Source organism: Lethenteron reissneri, chromosome 9 (genome assembly GCF_015708825.2).
Source record: "Lethenteron reissneri isolate LAM-NWPU_2019-01 chromosome 9, ASM1570882v1, whole genome shotgun sequence".
NCBI classification, from domain to species: domain Eukaryota; kingdom Metazoa; phylum Chordata; class Hyperoartia; order Petromyzontiformes; family Petromyzontidae; genus Lethenteron; species Lethenteron reissneri.
Window position 1 is genome coordinate 11,640,926 of NC_083787.1, and position 15,751 is coordinate 11,656,676.

The following is a 15,751-nucleotide window of genomic DNA, read 5'->3' on the forward strand; positions in this document are numbered from 1 at the left end:
TGTTTCTTTCCCATAGACTGCCATACATAACGGCCCTCTCTCTAACATCCCTACACCTGCATATTTGGAGTCTGCGTGTCTCTCTCCCCGTGATCGCGTGGATTTTTCTCCAGGTTCTCCGGGGTTTCCCTCCACATTTAGAAACATTCGTTTAGATTATTTGGCTGCTATACATTTCCACACGTGATAAGCCACTTCGTTGAGCTATCATTTGTGGCCAGGTCGTTTCTGAAAAAAAGCTAATAGTTCAGTGGGCTTTGCCTGGTAAGCTAAAAAGATATCGCTGAGTTTTATTTGTTGATTATTTTTAGTGATTTGCTTACCTGCCCTACACTTTGCACTCCCGCCGTGTTTGTTGTTTTGTTCGTTGTTGTAACGTTCTGACGTGCCCCTACTGGACATCTATGAACAAGAGCTTTATAGCTCATCGGATTCCTCCAGTATGAATACAGATTCTGATTCTGGATGGGAGGGAGGTGGGGTGGGGGTTGTTCGATGACCAGTTCAGATGCCACTCGCCACTGACAGTAGCCGTGTGACCGTGAATCCAATCTAAGGTCGGTGAACGGGTCGCCGTGTTTCATAGCACAAGTACGCTAACCGCTGCGCCACCGCTCCTCCGTCTCTCTTGATCTCAGTTTCTCGGAGCGGGGAGACTGCATTCGACCCTCGGCACGGCCGCGCGTCCCCGTGACACCGGGCAAATTCGGCCATGACCGTAGCAACACGAGACGCCTCTAGCTTTGGTAAACTATGAATCTATCAGATAATTCCAAATGTCACCGGAAGCAGTAGCACCACCAACATCAGCATCAGCAGCAACATCAATATTAGCATTGGCAGTTATACAAGCGGAAGCGACATTAACAGACATAATGATCATCAGCAACATCATTAGCAAAGACAAAGATACCCTGTGTAGCCACAAGACAAAGTTGGGGGAAGTGCTGTCAGCGATCACTTATGAAGGCCTGAGCAGCACCACGCCCGACCACCTTTGTCTCCTCGGTGGTGATGCGTACACAGTGCACCAGGTACTCATTTGAGGCCGAATCCACCTAGAGGAGGCCCAGGACCGGTTCAGATATTCGTCACCGGTGTTGGACCGTGAGCGGGAATCGAACTCGGGTCGCCGGGCTCGTAGCGCAGCGAGCTAACCGCTGCGCCACCGCTCTCCACCATCACCACCACTACCACCAACACGAACAGCAGCACCGCAAGCATCAGTGTCGTCAACAGCAGCAGCAGCAAGCACTCAGCTATCGCATTCCAGTAATACCCCTCGTGCACTTGGATACACGCACAGCCCTTGCCGCCAATCCCCTGCCGGATAAGGGGTCCTCTCCGCACAACCGTGCGGGTCGTGGGGGGTTCATTCATCGAGCTGTGGGTGCGGCTCGTGGGCACTGCCCCCCAGTGCTGCCCGCACAGCCCACGGCCCTCCCGCGGCCCTCCCGCGGCACCCCGTTCGTGACAGGCACGGGGTTGGGGCCACCCTGACAAAGTGACGCGTTGCCCTGCTGAGGGGTCAAACCCTGTTTGCGTTCCCTGATCCGACGAGATCGGCCCACGCCCCGGGCTCATTTGGTCGCGATACACCTCCTTTGTAAAAAAACAAATCACACCCAAACATCGCTCGCCTCCCACATCCAACCCCCCTCCACCTCACCCCTCCTGTAATCGTCGACTCTTGCGCACAATGTCAGCAGCAGCAGCAGCAAGATGTTCACGAGTTACAAGATGGCAAATGTCGAGGTCTTGCTGCTGGCCACGACAAGAGGGCGTCAGCATGGAGTTCGTGTCGTTTGGGTGTTCCTCCTCCTCATCCGCTGCGGGAGCGCAGCAGCCGCAGTGGTTTGTTGAACCCCGCGGGCTCAGACGTGAGGATTGCACGGCCACGATCACACTCCCGCGGCTTGCGCCTTTTTAGTGTCCGGTTCCAGCAGTTGCTTCGAGGAGGAGGAATCTCGAACCCGGGAGGTGCGGTGATGTTTGTGTCTCGAATGGGGGGGGGAGTGTTCTTTCCGGACGTCGGCGTCGTTGAGACCGACGTCATTAACTCAAATCCCTCTCCCCGTTATCTAAAAGTATGGTCCGAAGTTTTCCTATAATCTCATAGCGAGTGAGCGATTCCGTTAGGACTGAATGTGGATATTTTGGGGGGGGTGGGGGGGGGGTGCGAGTGGAACAACAGAAGGGAACCGCGTCCTTGCATGTTCCCTCGATTCACGATCATCCCCCCTTGCATTTCATTGCAGTCGATACAAACGCATCACAACGAAGCATCACGGTGACGCGTCACGGCGACGCGTCAACAACGACACGTCACGGCGAGGCGTCGTGACAACGCGTCACAACTACACGTCGCAGCAGCGCGTCACAATAATAACGAATATCGCCTATGACGTCAATTCGTTTTGCATTTGAACTTAATAATAAGTTGATAACGTGATCACGTGTAGACTTCGCCCAGTAGTGATTCATTAACAATTTTTATCAGTCGTACGAATATTGCTCTTCAAGAGACGCGCACGTCACAGGGGCGCCTTCATTGCGTTTAGTGCAAAAGCTGCGTGGTCAGCGTCGCGTCGCCGTTGGTCCAGAACTCCGGTCCTCGCCGCCCACCACGGTCGGCCCTCTCCGTGTTAACCGAGTGTCCCCCGTCCACCCCACTCCTCGCATACACGCTACTTACACGTGCCAGATGATTGCTCAACAAAAATAATAAAGTGGACAAATTCGCCTCCTACCCATTTCCACATGAACAAATAAAAAGTGTAATTTTTTTTTACGCATCCCATTGGCCACACGGCAGCCTTCTGGGAGTGCATATCATTTATATTATTATTATTATTCCATCGGCATTGGTTTCATGCAAGGAAAACTCTGGGCTGGTTTGTGAGATTCAGCATGTGGCACCAGCAGTCAGGCTCGCTTCCACCAATGCTGATGGAAATGTGTGTAGGAAAGGGACCCCCCCCCTCTCTCCGTTAGATAATGGGTTGTACGGTAGTCCCTCAGTAAACAGTGACATCGGTTAACGATTTTAGGTTAGCGTTTCGCCTCCCATAGGACCCCCACGGTTTCGACTGAACGTTAACATTTTGGCGAACGGCACGTTTACGTTATACACGCGGGGCGCCAATTTCGGCCAATCCGAGCACTCGTAAGCAGGGCTGAGCCATGCCCTCAGCCAATCAGGGACGCCCATTAATAGGCGTTCGGATCTCGACTGGCTTTGTTAACATGATTACGTTCTCTGTTCTGGCAGTGGAGACCGGCTCTCTCTTAAATGAACGGTTATTTGGGTTAACAGTAGTTTTCGTGGAATGGATTAAAAAAACGTGAACTGAGGGACTGCTTCTGGAGTTTGATACTGACCTACGAGGCAGTAGCGGTGGGTCACGAGGAATGGAGTCTGGTAAGTCCGGTCAGAGGTCAAAGGTGGCGGTCAAGAGTCAAGGGTCGAGGTCATCACGGGTAGGCAGTGACGACTCGGCCACACAGTGGCTGCGGCGGTCGGAAGTTGTCCACCATGGGTCGGCTCCTTTCGTTCTCCCCGGAGAAGCTGAGCTCGCGGAAGCGCGACAACTGGTGAGCGGAGAAAGATGCAGAGACAGATCAACAACAGCAACAACAACACACAAACAACAACAGCAACAACAACAACAGCACGCCCATCACGCTCAGCAACTCACATAACAACAGCGCGAGGCGATCGGACGCTGTGCTAAGCCTGGACATCTTTGAGAAAGAGCTTTACAGCTCATCAGATTCATCCAGTATAAGTTGCTCTAACCCAGCCACACCAGTAACCCACACCCAACCCCAACCACGCTAGTCAACCAGAACCGAGCTCTACCCCGTAGCCACATTATTCAACCGAATCCTACCCCTGACACTAACGACGCTGGTAAAATTATTTGGGTCTTTCGGTAAAGTCACATAGATAGGTTCAAAGAAAAAAAAACTGCGACGTTTTGAGCGGTCGTCATCAGGAAAGGGGGTTAGCTTCTAAAGGCAAACTGTTGATAAAGGTTTAAAATGGGCGGAGCCCAAATGTAACATTGGCTGCTGACATTTGGGCTACGCCCATTTAAAACCTTTATAAGCAGTTTGCCTTTAGAAGCTAACCCCCTTTTCCTGGTGACGACCGCTTGTGTTGCGATCGAAACGTCATAGCTTTTTGTTATTTTATTTGAACCTATCTACGTGATTTTACAGAAAGACCCAAAGAATATGAATTCATGCAGTCACGAAAGCTTTAAATCAAGATTTGACGCTGGTCAATCAAACGGCAATGCCTCTAACCACACGCAACACACAACACCAACCACGGTGGTTGGTGTTGTGTGTTGCGTCATTGGTCTGCGTGGGCCCGTGGTGCTGGTGGCGGCGGAAGTGATGGTGTTGTGGCTCGTGGCGGTGGTTGTGCCATTTGGCGCATACGTCGTGGGTGGCGGTGGGAGGGAGCGGTGGCGCAGCGGTGAGTGCACCCCACTACGAAGTCGGCGACCCGAGTTCGATTCCCGCTCACGGCCACCAAAACCGGTGACGATTATTTGCGCCTATCCTGGGCCTCTCCTAGGTCGACTCAGCCTCAAATGAGTGCCCGGTGAGATGTGTAAAATATGGCCACTGGGGACACAAAGGCGGCCATGGCACAGCACTTGCCCCAACAGAAGAAGGCTATACGAGGGATCTTTGTCTTTGGTGGTGACTGAAACAGCCCCCTGGGCGTGCTGCCCCCACTCGACCCCCCACCCCCAGCTGCCCCCCCACGGCGGATCAGAGGTCGCCTCCAGCGAGCGCTTTAATTAATTGCGCGCCGCTCGCGCGAGTCCGACTCTTACGAAACCCAGGGCCACCCCCGCGAGCCTCTCGCAGGGTTTCACAAGAGGGGGAGAGACCTAGAGAGAGGGGGGGGGGGGAGAGACTTTGACTTTTAAACAACTTTTATTGCCGCCAGCAGCAACAGTACTGGAGGCGATTTCGATATGAAATACACAAAGTCACCAGCAAACAAATGAAAATAAACGCTATAAATCCACGCACTGTGTGCGCTAATTGCACCGCGCACAACACGAAAGAGAGGGGGGTAGAGAGAGGGGGTAGAGAGAGAGAGAGGGAAGGGGTAAGAAGAAGGAGCAGAGCATGAAATATTTCGTACATAAAGCAAAGCATTGAAAAAAAAAATGATGAACGAAGCAAAGTGCCGACTACACCGAGCATCTTCTTGTTTCCTCTGATCGTAAAAAGAGAGAGAGGAAGAGAGAGGGACAGTGAAAGGGAGGGAGAGAGGAGGGCGAAAGGAAGATAGGGGGGGAGCAGAGAGACAGAGAGAGAGGTTGGCTACGTACAGTGCGAAAGAAGTTCAACATACATAGAGAGGGAGAGACAGAGAGAGGAGAGAGACACTCACACAGAGGGAGATACACAGAGCCTGCAATGAAGAAGGGCTATCACCTGAAACGTCGCCAATATAGATTGACCTAGCCAGAGAGACCTAGACAGAGAGACATAGATAGAGAGACATAGACAGAGAGAGAGACCGAGAGAGCTGGTGACAGTCAGCAGAGAGCTCCCGTGCCGTGTCTCCCACTGTCGCGTAGCGCGCGGGGTCGGCACGGACCCTGGTGCAAGGGGTTAATTCGCTCCCCCCCCCCTCGCCAGTGCCCCCCCACCCCACATCGACCCCTTCCTCTTCGTGTGCCGGCGCTTGGGGCACTCCCCAGCCAGCGGGACCCCAGCAGAGCCACGCGATGCCCACGCCACGGATTGGAACACGACCCCTGGTGCCGACTAAGCGAGCTGGGCGGCCCAAGGACGTCCACGACCGCCGAGTTGATCGTTGCTGGTTCAATCCCCCCTACACCCTACACCCCCCAGCAGCTCGCAGGGTGAACCCACGCGGCTCCCCCACGACGACCGCGGGGTTTCCATCGCCGTGGCGGCGCTGCGGTGCTGTGGCGGTGCGGCGCTGTGGCGGTGCGGCGCTGTGGTGGTGCGGCGCTGTGGTGGTGCGGCGCTGTGGCGGTGCGGCGCTGTGGCGGTGCGGCGCTGTGGTGGTGCGGCGCTGTGGTGGTGCGGCGCTGTGGTGGTGCGGCGGTGTGGTGGTGCGGCGGAGCGGCGCTACGAACCCGGCGATCGCCGAGCTCGGCTGCCGCTCGCGGCCCAACGCCAGTGGCGATTGTCTCAAATCTGGTCCCGGGCCTCCCCCCCTGGTGCTACATGTCAAACAAACATTGCCACTCGGGAGACAAAGGCGGCCGGGTGTGGTGCTGGCCACAACATTGACCCCCCCCGCCCCCACCACCATGCCGGCTTTCTTAGGTGCTCGCGAGCAGCAGTTGCCCCAACAGTCTGTTGAGGCTATACGGGGGATCTTTGTCTTTGCCATTGGCGCTTCCATCGCTGGGGCTCCCCGTGAGAAGGCCGGGCCCCACTGGCACGCTTCCCGGCGGCGGTGGTGGGAACGCGGGCCGGAATCATCGCGAATATTATCACTAATTATTATTATACCGACCGCACTCAAGCAATAAACCGTCCATTAAACTCACCCATCACGGTACGAACATCATTACCGGCGATTAAATCAAACGCTGAAGAAAGGGCAGACGTCCCCATTAGCGGTGGATTGATGGTAATCGGACGCGACGTCCCCCCCCAAGGGCATGGGGCAAGGTGGAGGAGATCCGCTCGCTCGCTCGCTCGCCGGGAAGCCCACGCGGTGGACTTTTGTGGGGGTTTTTTCGCGGCCAGCCTCGTCGTGACCGCCGAACGACATCGCGTGGGCAAAGCACGGACGTTAGGACAGGCGCGAGTGGCACGCACGCGGCGACAAAAACAGCAGCTCGACAAATGTCGTCAACAACGTCGCCTCCAAGCGCACGACGGTGGTAGTTACGACGGTGGTGGTGGTGACGGCGGTGGTGGTGGGTGGCGGTGGCGATGGTGGTGGCGGCAGTGAAGGTGGTGGCGGCAGTGAAGGTGGTGGCGGTGGCGGCGGTGGTGGTGGTGGTGGCGGTAGTGGTGGTGGCGGCGGTGGCGGTGGTGATGGTTGTGGTGGCGGCAGTGGTGGTGGTGGTGGTTGTGACGGCGGTGGTGGTGGCGGCGGCGGCGGGGGCAGGAAGTGCAGGGGCTAAGCGTCAATGTTCCGATGAGAACAGTTGGCTACGTATGGTGCGAAAGAAGTTCAACATTTATGCAATGTAGAGATCTGCTATAAACTACTTTATTGTTTACACTATATATATTTTCTTATTTTAACCAAGTAAGGCCCATTGAGCCAAAGAGCTCTTTTTTTCAGAAGCCACCTGGTCACAAATGATAGCTCGACGAATTAGTGGCTTATCATCACGTGGACATTTCGAGCAGCCAAAAACTCTGAACACGTGACGTCGATTGCAAAAACCGGAGGACCTGGAGAAAAATCCACGCGACCACGGGGAGAGAGACACGCAAAGTCAAAATATACAGCAGCAGGCGTCAGGGTCGGGATCGGACCCACGAGCTGCTTCGCACCAGGCGAGGGAGGTAACATCTCCGAGCCACCGCGTTGCTCGCCACGACGAGAGGGCTTCAGCAGTTACGTCTGCGGGACATTTGTTGACACTGGCAAACAGGTCCCATAGACTATAACTGCCCAACCCGAGTTTTGAATGCTTCGACACTTCCATTGCCTCTGTCCTGTTGACCTTTTTGCATTCTCTGGTCTGACACTGGTGAGACGAGGGCATAGACACGCCTGTGTCTGGTGTAGGCCAAACAGTTTCAAAGACAATGAATGCATTATCAGAGCATGTTAGTTTTTTCAAGTACAGTGTGTGGTTAATTCAAACTTGATTCCCTGCAAAAGGTGTCTATTGGGTGTTTGAACATCTTGACACCTGCTGTTTTACTGACATCAAGCGCCAAGCTTGTTCTTATTTCAGCAGTTACAGTTCGTGTCGTTTCGCTGTTCCTCCTCCTCTGTTCAAGGAGCGCAGACCGCAGTTGAGTTACCGTGCGGCCCATAGGTTGTTTGGTTTGCATAGCTGCAGTCGCACTAATGTGGCTTGTCTTTAATGTATCTTCGTGCGTCTATAGTCGTCTCTATGAGTCGCTACGTAATGCTACGTATCTCTATGAGTCTCTAAGTATCTATACAGGTCACTGTGTATCTCTATGAGTCCCTATGTATCTCTACGAGTTTGCTATATGGTCCCATAGTTCGGGTTGCAAGGCCACAATTGCACGACTGTGGCTTGCGTCGTTAAATCCTCCACGTTCTGAACGAGATGCGGCGCAGCATCGGCCTGCTGTTTGACGTTCCCGTGCGGCTGATGGTGACACCGGTTGCCTCCGACGAGGTGGAATGCCATCCGCCGTCTCAAACGTAAAAAAAGTGTACAATAGGCGACGTTTTGGGCAACAGCCCTTCAACGCAGCGCGCGGAAGAGGCCAGAGAGGTCGAGTGAATTCGACTTCTCCGGCCCCCCTCTCTATGCGACTTTAAGAAGGGGGCCACTGCCCAACACGTCACCTATTAAATACAGGATGCTTCAAAAACATGTTAACACTTCCGGATAATTTGCAACAACGCCACAAGAAATGTGCCTCCGGGCTCTGGAGACCGCCCGGAGAAGATTCCAGGCACGTGTTGACGATGATGGCGAACAAGTGGAGTCTGACTTTTTGAAGCTATTAACATGACATTTGTTATCATGTTACGGTGTATTATCCGTTCTTTTTGCATTAAAAACGATAGTTCCATATAGGCGTTAAACATTTTTTTAAGCACTCAGTATTTCTTCCTTTTAAGGCCCACCACCGTGCTGTTGACGAGTGCTTTGAAGAGTTGTTATTGTTAGTGGCACTCGTGCACCCACTGCCAACGCAGCAGCAGCAGCAGTTGGACGTCTGACAACTTGGCTGAAGCTCAATCCGCACCAAAACAAAAATCTGAACATTTTCTGGTTGGCCAGGAACCCGAGGCTCACGGGCAGCGTCCTTCAGCTGTCATTGGGATGGCACCCCGATTCGTAAACACGACTAAAGAGTCTCGGCTTGGTGTTGGACAATTCACTGTCGTTTATGACCCCACTTAGAACAAGTAGTAACCGACATGCGAGTTCCACTCACGGACAATCAAAAAACACCACAGGTGTGCTGTACTAGTGACGAATTAGCTACGTTCTGTTTACGTGACAACCCTCACTAGTTGGCTGTGTCGGGTGGTGGCGGGTTTAACGACACATTTATATATTTACGCGATCTAACCCCCCAAAAAACCCCTCTGTTATGGACACCATTCCTCTGCGACGGAGATTGCGCTGCCGTCCTGAATGCCCCCTTTGTAACACCGTCACGTCGCCACTCTGGCAATGCCCTGTCCTGTGGACGTGGGTCACCCACGGCGGTGTCGGCTCGGGTTGGGTTTCTCCAGGGCATTCGGAACGCCTCGACGCGACTCGCTCCACCGAACGACCTCTCCTTGTCGCTGGGATCCAATCTCCCAGACGTAACTGGACCTGACAACGACCCGGCTTCCAAACCCCCCCCTACCCCATACCCCCACCGTGCCGCACGGTTCAAAATCGCCGGGCTACATTTCATGAAGGAACTCTCCCAGCGATGGCCTCGGCACCGTCGATCGACAAATCGCGGCCAGCGCTCCTCGCGGCGAGCGTTGGCAGGTCACGCCGTGCATTTTCAGGCGGACCGATGGCCGACGGGCGAGAGACCGGCGAACAATTGGCCGCCAAAGGACAGAATGCGCCCCAGAGGATGACCACCTCGGAGATGCAACCCACGCCATTGTAGCGTGCCGCCGTTTCGCCGCTCTGCCGCCAATCTCCCGGGGCGAGCCAGCAGGGAACGGCTCCTCCTCGACGCTCACGGGAAGGGAGTTCGGAACATTTCTGCGGTGCTCCGCCAAGCCTCGCCGATGCCTCCACAGCGCCAGGTTACAGACCACGGCCATGTGCAGCTTCGCCACCACCACAGACAAAGATCCCCCGTATAGCCTCAGTATATTGTCGGGTCAAGTGCGATTAAGGAACCCCTATGAGACAAGGCCGGCATGGCACTCGAGGGGGTGGGTGGCCAGCACCACGCCCAGCCGCCTTTCTCTCCCCAGTGGCGATGCTTACTATACAGCCCACCAGGTACTCATTTGAGGCTGAGTCGACCAGGGGGAGGCCCAGGACCAGTTCAAATATTGGTCGTCAGCGGGAATCGTACTCGGGTCGACTGGGTTCGTACCGCAGTGCGCTAACCACTGCGCCACCGCTCCTCGCCACCACCACAGCGGCGCGGAGGTTATGAGCCACATGAGACTCTCAAACCACCGAGAATGTTGTTTTATTATTATTATTGTTGTTATTATTATTATTCCAAAAGAGCAGCGCGGTCTCTGTAAGAAATAAAATCCATTTAGGGGCGACCCAATTAGGCCGCACAGTGCCGCACGGGCCGTTGATTGGTCGCCCAATTAGGCGCGGAGACCGCTGGCGAGCGTCGGGCGAGCAACACAGCCGCCAGCGGTGGCAGCGGCCACGCCGGACCAAGAGCGGATTTCCTGCATGGCTGGTCCCAGGGGTCAACTCGACCCATCATCTACAAGGGGTCGATAAAATGAGTATCGGTTTGCGGCAAGGCACACTCGTCGCGCTCGGGTTATACTTGGCCCCGCTAGTCATTATCACCACCAACACCACCACCACTATCATCGCTCACCACAATCACTCACCACCATCACCACCCACCACCACAATCACCAATCACTCACTACCACCATCACCCACCACCACCATCATCACTCAGACATCACTCACCACGTGCCAATCTGCGATTCATCACTCACCACGACTCTCTAAGCACCACACGCCTTACTCACCACCCAGCACACACCACCGATCCCTCGCCACCTCGCCACTCACCACCAGCCACCAGCCACACAGCTGCATCTGCACCACCACCACCACCCTCCATCCATCACTCACTATTCACCCCGCCCCTCCCTCCCCCCCTTTCTGCACCCCCCCGCCCCCTCCTTGCCAGCATCACATCTCGCTGTCCCTCTGGGGAGGTTTAGTCATGGTTCGGGGTTACAGGGCATCATCCACCTGCCAGAAAATCATCTGGGGGAGCGCCAGGGAGACAGGGGATCACGATGATGCTGCTGCTGCTGCTGATGATGATGATAATGATGACCATGCTCCTGATCAGTATACTGCTGATGACACTGCTGCTGATAACTGATGATAATGCTGCAGCTACTGATGACACTGCTGCTGCTAACTGATGATAATGAATTAGGGTACTCCTGCTACTGATGACACTTTCTGCTACTGATGACACTGCTGCTGCTAACTGATGATAATGAATTAGGGTACTGCTGCTACTGATGACACTGCTGCAGCTACTGATGATAATGAATTAGGGTATTGCTGCTACTGATGACACTGCTGCTGCTACTGATGATAATGAATTAGGGTACTTCTGCTACTGATGATAATGCTGCTGCTGCTGCTACTGATGATGATAATGAATGAGAGTACTGCTGCTGCTACTGATGCTACTGCTACTGATGATGCTGCTGATGCTGCTGCCACTACTGATGATGATTAACGCGTAGGCTTTCGCGACCAAATTCATCCATAATACAGGTTTTTGTGGGTTAGATTGCGTAAATATAAATGTGTCGTTAAACCCGCCACCACCCGACACAGCCAACTAGTAAGGTTTGTCACGTAAACAGAACGTGCCAATTCGTTACTAGTACAGCACATCGGTGTTGTACCAACACACCTGTTGTTTCAACAGAAGATGTGCATCGGATAAATTGCACGTGTGGCAAATGTTGTGTTGGGCAGACAGGACGAATGATCAGCACGAGACTAAAAAAACACCAAATAAATATTAAACTCACAAATACAACTGTCAGCAGTAGCAGAACACGCGTGCCAACAAGGACACTCAATTGATTTTGATAATGTTGAAGTTCTGTGCAAAACTAGCTACTACTGGCCAAGACAAATTAGAGAATCCATCGAAATTGAAAAAAGTTAAAATAATTTTCACCGTTCGGATAGCTACAAACTTAGTGCTGCTTGGAAGCGAATCATCAAGTAATACATTTGTAGTGACAGAACGGTCACTACTGTGTTGGCCCGTACGAGGGCTGGGGGCCCCAAGGGGGTGCCTGGGGGGTCACGTGCTGGAGGGATCCGGACCTTCCCAGAGGTGGGGGAAGTGAGGCGTGGCCTGGGAAGTGAGGCGTGGCCTGGGAAGTGAGGCGTGGCCTGGGCGGAGCCGGCCACGCCAGAGAGACGAGATATAAGCGTGGTGTGAAGGCAGAGCAGGGCTGTTCCTGAGAAGAATGAAGACACCTCGTGAAGATGCCAGAAGAGTAACTGTTGAGTAAACGTTGTGTTAATTAATAAATGAGTGTTGCCTCCCAAGAAGTGTGTGCGCCTAAATTGAACCCATTACATTTGGTGTCAGAAGTTGTGGAAAAATAAATATTGCTAGGTGTTATCCTAGGGAAGTAAAATGGGCACACGAAAAACAAATACAAAACTCATCTGGACGTCTTCGTACGACGGGGATGGTGTGACGACCGTCCTTCGGACAGCCCCGGGGATGGCAGCCCCGGTGACAGAGAGAGAGAGAGAGATGGCGCTGCACGCGGAGCGGCGGGACTTGCATCGCACTGCTGCTTCGCCGCCATCGGGAACGGAGCGACGGAGCCGCGGCGAGAGGACACCATCGTCGCTGCGGTGGCTGGCGGGGGAGGCCCGGGCATGCGGGCCACGCGGTGGGCCCGCCATTTCGGCGGCTGGTCGGGGCGCGGTTCCCGCCAAAACGCCGTTCCCGCCATTTCGGCGGCTGGTCGGTGCGCTGTTCCCGCCAAAACGCCGTTCCCGCCATTTCGGCGGCTGGTCGGGGCGCTGTTCCCGCCAAAACACCGCTCCTGCTGCCGAAATGCCGCTCCCGCCGACATCAACGCCTGCAGAGGGGGAGTTCCAGCCTTCTGCTCGAGCGCGAGAGGTGGATGGGTTCGCAAGAGCAGGCCGTGTTCACCATCAAAGATTCTTCGGGCCGTTCCAGTGCTCCACCTTGCCGCCCTCCGCTATTCACAGTTTGCCAGGCGAGTTGTGACTTGACAAGCACCCGGCCCCAATAAAAATAATAATAATAACTTCACCCATCTTGCGTGTGCCGGGTTGCGATTGCGGGGTTTTTTTTACTCGCTGGGTTGCGGAACGTGTTCGTCCGGTTGTGTGCGTGAGAAATTGACGCGGCGACCAGTGTTTGTTGTTAATTACGGCGTCGAGATCGGTATCTTCTGGGGGTAGTTAATGATTAATTCGTTGTTGGTGTCCCGAGCTCCGTTGATATCCTGTATGTTGCCGTGTTAATGACTCGTGTTGTTACATCGTTGTGTTGCGAAATCGCCATTGTTATTGTGTATACTGTATGGAGTTTCGCTCGTGATTGTCACTTGTAACTGTCAGAAACTTTGATCGTCATTGTTGCCAATGTACAGACCATATGGAGCTTTGCTTGAAATTGTTAACAGTGTATGGAATGTTGGGTACTTGCTTGTGATTATTTACTATGTACGGATTGTCTGGAGTATTGATTGTGTGTGTTGCCATGTGGGGACTGGATGGAGCATTGTGCCAAATGATTGACTGTACGAACTTCGTATACTGCATATACTGTATTAATCAATTCGGCGATTCTTGGGGTTTGTGTATAGTTTTTTTGCTCTCAAAATTCGAATGCCCTGAGTCCCATGGTTAATGTTGAAGGGGATTTTGAAATGACAGGTTCGGTTTGTTTCAAACTCACTGGTTGGTTCCTGTCCGTTGTTGCACAGATGATATCTTTTGTGCGGGAATGCTCCTTGTGTTCTACATAGATCGGGGGTGCGTTTCCGTTAATTGCCGTCAAATTGCGTTGCTCTCTCCACTCGGTTGGTACAGCTGCATTGCTGCAATGCGAGTCTCGGAGATGATGTGTACGGATACGGGATGTGAGGTGTATTGTTGTGACCATTGAATATTCGGGATCGTCAAAAAAAAAAATTGTGCGTACCTGTTCGGCATTGGATCAGTTCTGTGGGGGATCATAATTCAAATTGTATGTGTTGTGATGGTGTTAAATTGCGATGGTGACATGCTGCCAGGGATTTGGAATTGTGGTGCTGGCTGTCACTTATCTTGGGGCGCAGATCCTGACCAGGATGGCCCAGTGAGTGTTGCGTGTCTAACATGAACGTTGTGGTCCCGTCATGCAATGGCTGACGGCTTGACCTGACAGCCCGGAGATTGAAACACTCCGTGGTATGTCTAGCCTAGTGGGCTGTGCGCTCACAGGGCTCGGAGAGTGTGGTCCCGTCATGCAATGGCTGACGGCTTGACCTGACAGCCCGGAGATTGAAACACTCCGTGGTATGTCTAGCCTAGTGGGCTGTGCGCTCACAGGGCTCGGAGAGTGTGGTCCCGTCATGCAATGGCTGACGGCTTGACCTGACAGCCCGGAGATTGAAACACTCCGTGGCATGTCTAGCCTAGTGGGCTGTGTGCTCACATGGCTCGGAGTGTGTGGTCCCGTCATGCAATGGCTGACGGCTTGACCTGACAGCCCGGAGAGCGAGACACTCTGTGGCTTGTCTAGCCTTGTGGGCTGTGCGCTCACATGGCTCAGGGAGGGTGGTCCCGTCCAGCAATGGCTGACGGCTTGACCTGACAGCCCAGAGATCGAGACACTCTGTGGCTTGTCTAGACTTGTGGGCTGTGCGCTCACATGGCTCAGGGAGGGTGGTCCCGTCATGCTATGGCTGACGGCTTGACCTGACGGCTCGGAGGTTGAGACCCTCTGAGGCGCGTTGAAACAGTGGGCTGGAGATTCGTAAAGTTCGGGTGGAGTTGGCCTGTTACGTTGAGACTGTTTCCCTCAGTTGTTAGGGTGCATGTTGTGCAGTGAGTGAACGATGGGTCGTCTCAGCTCGGTCGGTACAGCTATATGCTGCGATGCGAGTCTGGGAGAGAGACTGGGTCGTCTCAGCTCGGTCGGTACAGCTATATGCTGCGATGCGAGTCTTGGAGAGAGACTGGGTTAAAATCCCACCGATATGGCCGACGTGTGCTACTGGTTGTGACGCCGCGTCGGAAAGGCGGTGGGGTGGTAACATGGAAATTCCCCCCCCGATATGGCCGACGCGTGCTACTGGTTGTGACGCCACGTCGGAAAGGCGGTGGGGTGGTAACATGGAAATTCCCCCCCGATATGGCCGACGCGTGCTACTGGTTGTGACGCCACGTCGGAAAGGCGGGGGGGTGCTAACGGGTGACTGTCATTGCATGCGTGATTCTAACGGTGGGGGGGCTGTGATGGAGCGTAAGTGGGTTAGCCGGTTTTCATGTATATTTGTTGTTAATTCCCCGTTTTCTATGCGGTTCCCTTTTACCCTCGTCGATTCTGTATATATTACGTGATTGTATTTCTTATCGGTCGCCGGTCATTTATTGATGTTGCTGGTTCGGAGGCACACCTTTTCGATGTTCACAGTTGTGTTACAGCCGGGGACGGCTGTGTGTTTATACAGGGGGGGGTGATGTAGTGACAGAACGGTCACTACTGTGTTGGCCCGTACGAGGGCTGGGGGCCCCAAGGGGGTGCCTGGGGGGTCACGTGCTGGAGGGATCCGGACCTTCCCAGAGGTGGGGGAAGTGAGGCGTGGCCTGGGAAGTGAGGC

General features: G+C 54.0%; 1 protein-coding gene across 1 annotated transcript in view; it reads right to left on the minus strand.

Moving 5' to 3' along the window:
• The window catches only part of LOC133340280 (carbonic anhydrase 7-like), a 53,276-nt gene that overhangs the window by 9,825 nt on the left and 27,700 nt on the right, over positions 1-15,751 (minus strand). Inside the window, exon 7 of the mRNA XM_061548380.1 lies at positions 57-3,591. Coding sequence (XP_061404364.1) covers positions 3,475-3,591 — 117 coding nt within the window. The 3' untranslated portion in view covers positions 57-3,474. The remainder of the gene's footprint in view (positions 1-56; positions 3,592-15,751) is intronic.